At 32.8% G+C, this 3937-nt stretch overlaps 3 protein-coding genes across 3 annotated transcripts in view; 1 reads left to right on the top strand and 2 right to left on the bottom strand.

Annotated features, from left to right (window-relative positions):
* The window catches only part of LOC106469970 (HAUS augmin-like complex subunit 4), a 53483-nt gene that overhangs the window by 1141 nt on the left and 48405 nt on the right, over positions 1-3937 (bottom strand). The window contains exon 11 of the transcript XR_002612952.1: positions 1044-1143. The gene's annotated coding sequence lies outside the window, so the exon portion shown is untranslated. The remainder of the gene's footprint in view (positions 1-1043; positions 1144-3937) is intronic.
* Positions 1-3937, top strand: part of LOC106469971 (ribosome biogenesis protein bop1-like) — an 18325-nt gene that overhangs the window by 6782 nt on the left and 7606 nt on the right. The window contains exons 6-7 of the mRNA XM_022398530.1: positions 737-913; positions 2078-2158. Coding sequence (XP_022254238.1) covers positions 737-913; positions 2078-2158 — 258 coding nt within the window. The remainder of the gene's footprint in view (positions 1-736; positions 914-2077; positions 2159-3937) is intronic.
* Positions 3212-3816, bottom strand: LOC111088430 (ribosome biogenesis protein bop1-like). The gene is made up of 2 exons (XM_022398533.1): positions 3719-3816; positions 3212-3442 (listed from the first exon to the last, which is right to left on the bottom strand). The coding sequence occupies exons 1-2, from the start codon at positions 3809-3811 to the stop codon at positions 3272-3274; spliced, it is 264 nt and encodes an 87-aa protein (XP_022254241.1). The 5' UTR covers positions 3812-3816; the 3' UTR covers positions 3212-3271.

The raw sequence follows: 3937 nt of genomic DNA, 5'->3' as shown, positions 1-3937 counted from the left end.
TGCTTACTTCAGTAGAAATCGTTCGGTATGGTTCCTACCATGTTTTAGGTACGTCATTTGATAATGTTTATATGTTTTAGGTACGTCATTTAATGACAACAGTGCTATCTTATAGAACTTTTTGATGTTTTCCTTCATTTGTTGGTTTCCTGTTTTTTGATTATATTATCACTGAATCATATATTCAAATGTTTTTCCTCAAGGTTTGGATAATGAAGTTTGTTGGAACAACTAGTTTGGTAACACCGTTTGTCGGTAATATTCTAGATTATGTTTTTGAGCTAAGTTTCTGACTATGGTGATAAGGTCCAATAAATAGTCCGTAAATTTCCGACCTAATACAATCTTCTCTACCTATGATGATCTTTCTCGTATACAAAATGGCTGATAACTTGGAACTGTTAAAGCAAATAAGCCTACACTAAGTAACAATATCTGTGCCTTCATCACAGAACTCTTGTTTCAAGCAGTGACAGCTCTTGTTATGACATCTAGGTCGATGATACAAATTGTGTCACCTTGTGGGAACGTATATATCTTTACACGCGAAAGATTATATAAAATCTAAAAGCTACACAATTCTAATTTGTTCAATTTTAAGAATTTCATTTTCCATTCTGAAGAAGACAAAGCATAAACTCGTGAAAAATACTGGTGCATTTAATGAGCTTTTCTGAATTTTTTCAAGTACACATGGGTTTTGCAAACATCGGGATTTTTTTCTTACTAATGTTTTTTTGCAACGGAACAGGAAGAAAAGTGGAGAAGTAAGGAACCGGAAGAGAGAAAGACAAATTTCATTCCTCAGAAGTTTTCTTGCCTTAGAATGGTGCCAATGTATGCGGATTTGATCAAAGAACGATTTGAACGGTGTTTGGATCTTTACCTTTGTCCACGTGAGCGAAAGATGAGAGTAAGTATGACTCGTATCCAAACATTGATTATAAACTGGCATTAAAAAAAGTTAAGATACAAAGAACTCGGTTTAATTCTCAGTACTGGAACTCTAGCTAGTCAGTTGTATTTGTGGTCAGATAACTTACCTTAGTGGTTAGCGTGCCTGGACTGAGGATTCAAGCTATAAAACAGCAGTTGTATTTCTCTGTTTCGTCAGACAAGAGTACCCAAAAGTTGGCAATGATGCTATAACAAACAGAAAAATACAAAAAACTGCTGTCCTCATCCCTCAAAATACTTATTAATAAGTAAATGGTAGATTTATATTTGTACCTGAATTATGCGTCACTCTTGTTTGCAGCTAGTTATTAAAGAAAGTGCAAAGAAATCGAAGATGATTGATCTTTAGTAAAAGAAATAAAACAATTCTAATTATGTTTAAAAAGTTTACTGTTTTTTATGTTGAAGTATATAATTTAAAGTATCTCAGAATTAGGATGACATAGAGACAGAAGTTAGAGAAAATAAATGTAAACATTTTATAGAAAAAAGGTAATGACTAAAAGTTAATATATCGGTACCATTTATTCCTGTCTATAAAGAAGACGGCCCGGCATGGACAGGTGGTTAGGGTGCTCGACTCGCAATCAGAGGGTCGCGGGTTCGAATCCCTGTCCCACCAAACATGCTTGCCTTTTCAGCCGTGCGGGCGTTATAACGTGACGGTCAATACCACTATTCATTGGTAAAAGAGTAGCCCAAGAGTTGGCGGTGGGTGGTAATGACTAGCTGCCTTCCCTCTGATCTTACACTGCTAAATTATGGACGGCTAGTGCAGATAGCCCTCGTGTAGCTTTGCGCGAAATTCAAAAACAAAAACAAACAAAATATAAAGAAGAAGAAAACATTTTTGTCGAACAGATCGTTTTGTCTTTCTTCGTTACTAGGATAATATTAACAAATTCTCTTGGTTAACAGAATCTTTTTAAGTATTGTCACGGAGCTTTATTGTTTTTCAAAAAATGGTTCCCTGACTTGTAAAGTTTAATACGTTGTTAGAGTTATCTTTTAATATCTGACCTCAGTTTGATGTTATTAAAAACAAAACTTTAATTTGAAACTCATTTACAAAATTTAATAGCAAGAACAAGTCAGTCTAAAGTAAAAAATTTCATTTTAGGTGAAAATAAACCCTGAAGAACTGATTCCTAAACTTCCAAAGCCAAAAGATCTTCAACCTTTCCCTACCGTGGAGTCCATCGTAAGTTTTAGAAATGTCTGTAAATCATAAAAAATAGTATAGTTTTATGTTTTCTCTATTTGGCCTCCCTGTTCGATGTCACTAGGATCACACTAGAATAACGATTAGGGAATGTTTGATTATATTTGAAACCTTTTTTAAAATACAACACATAGGATTGCAGTTTTTAATGCAATAGATGTTTCAACTTTTAGTTAACCCTACAGGATTCAACAATCAGTGGTTAAAACAAGTTATATGTTTACAAGTCTGAACTCTTCTTGATGCATGAAAACATTTTTTTACTAGCTTTTAAAGAAAATTTAGGTAAGGTCATTTGTCTGATTTTGAATCGTCATTGCGCTACGTCTTAATTCCCGGTGTATAGTAGCCTGTGGAATATTCAATGCCAGGTATTTAATAATCTTGCTAGGAGTACCTATACACTGAAATAAAACCTTTTTAATAACTTGTCCTGTAAACAGGATTTTTTTTTCTAATAAACATTGAAGGAAATAGATTTTGATCTAAAACAAACAGCTATACAATTTTTAAAGTTAGTTGAAAATTTTTTTAAACGTTAGAAAACTAGATATGATCTACTGTAAAACAAGATTTTTGTTTAGAAGAAAGCACTAAATAGGAACCATACCGAACGATTTCTACTGAAGTAAGCACTAAGTAGGAACCATACCGAACGATTTCTACTGAAGTAAGCACTAAGTAGGAACCATACCGAACGATTTCTACTGAAGTAAGCACTAAATAAACATTATCAATTGACGTACCTAAAACATATAAACATTATCAATTGACGTACCTAAAACATATAAACATTATCAATTGACGTACCTAAAACATATAAACATTATCAAATGACATACCTAAAACATATAAACATTATCAAATGACGTACCTAAAACATTATCAATTGACGTACATAAAACATATAAACATTATCAATTGACGTACCTAAAACATATAAACATTATCAAATGACGTACCTAAAACATAAAAAGATGTTCAAAATCATTTCCTTAATTCATTCTTTTTGAAACTGAAGAACATTTTTTCTTAAAACAACACATTAAAAATAAATATATATTATTCTAAAGAACATGTCTTACATCATTATCATGAGTACAAAATGACACACCGTAATGCAGCTTGTATCTCTGTATATGTTTTACTTACTTCTTCTTTGGTGAACAGATATTCAGGTGGTGGATTATATGACTCCTCATGTCCAGGAAGTTTCATCTTCGGTGCAGGGATATGATGTTGAATCCTCTTCGATATCAATGCCTGTCAAAAAAAGACAAATTCTAAGTATCAGAGATGTTGCACTGCTAGTCAAGCTTCTCTTCAGATATTATAGGGAAAAAAAATCCCACTTACACTCTGATTTATTCGTGTTTTAGCACAATGGACTATCTCACTAACTGGAACTGAACTCGACGTCATAATCCTAAAACCAATCAATCCGGATTTGAGTTTTGACTTTAAAATTTCATCTTATATAAAGTGAGAAAGAGTATATTACGTTACTCGCAAGTTTATTTAAACAAAACAGAAGCATACCTGGTCATCTTTATCCCACAACATGTAAAACTTCTGGGAATCATCCTGAGGAGGACGTGGTTTGATCCAACCCATTTTGATAGCATGCACCATTTTAGCTACCTAGATATAAAAAAAAATGTTAAAAAATCATCATTTTATTCTATAACATTGACCAAAACATGTGGTTTGTGTTAGATCATAAACAAAACTCAACCAAAACCTTGTACTTTTATCTAC

The sequence above is a fragment of the Limulus polyphemus genome, unplaced genomic scaffold (genome assembly GCF_000517525.1).
Source record: "Limulus polyphemus unplaced genomic scaffold, Limulus_polyphemus-2.1.2 Scaffold3749, whole genome shotgun sequence".
NCBI lineage: Eukaryota > Metazoa > Arthropoda > Merostomata > Xiphosura > Limulidae > Limulus > Limulus polyphemus.
This window is presented reverse-complemented; position numbering and strand designations above follow the sequence as displayed.

Coding starts and splice junctions, on each gene's coding strand:
- LOC111088430 (XM_022398533.1), bottom strand. CDS start 3,811: ATGGTGCATGCTATCAAAATGGGTTGGATCAAACCACGTCCTCCTCAG. Junction 3,443..3,718: donor TGTGGGATAAAGATGACCAG/GTATGCTTCTGT, acceptor TTTTTTTGACAG/GCATTGATATCGAAGAGGAT.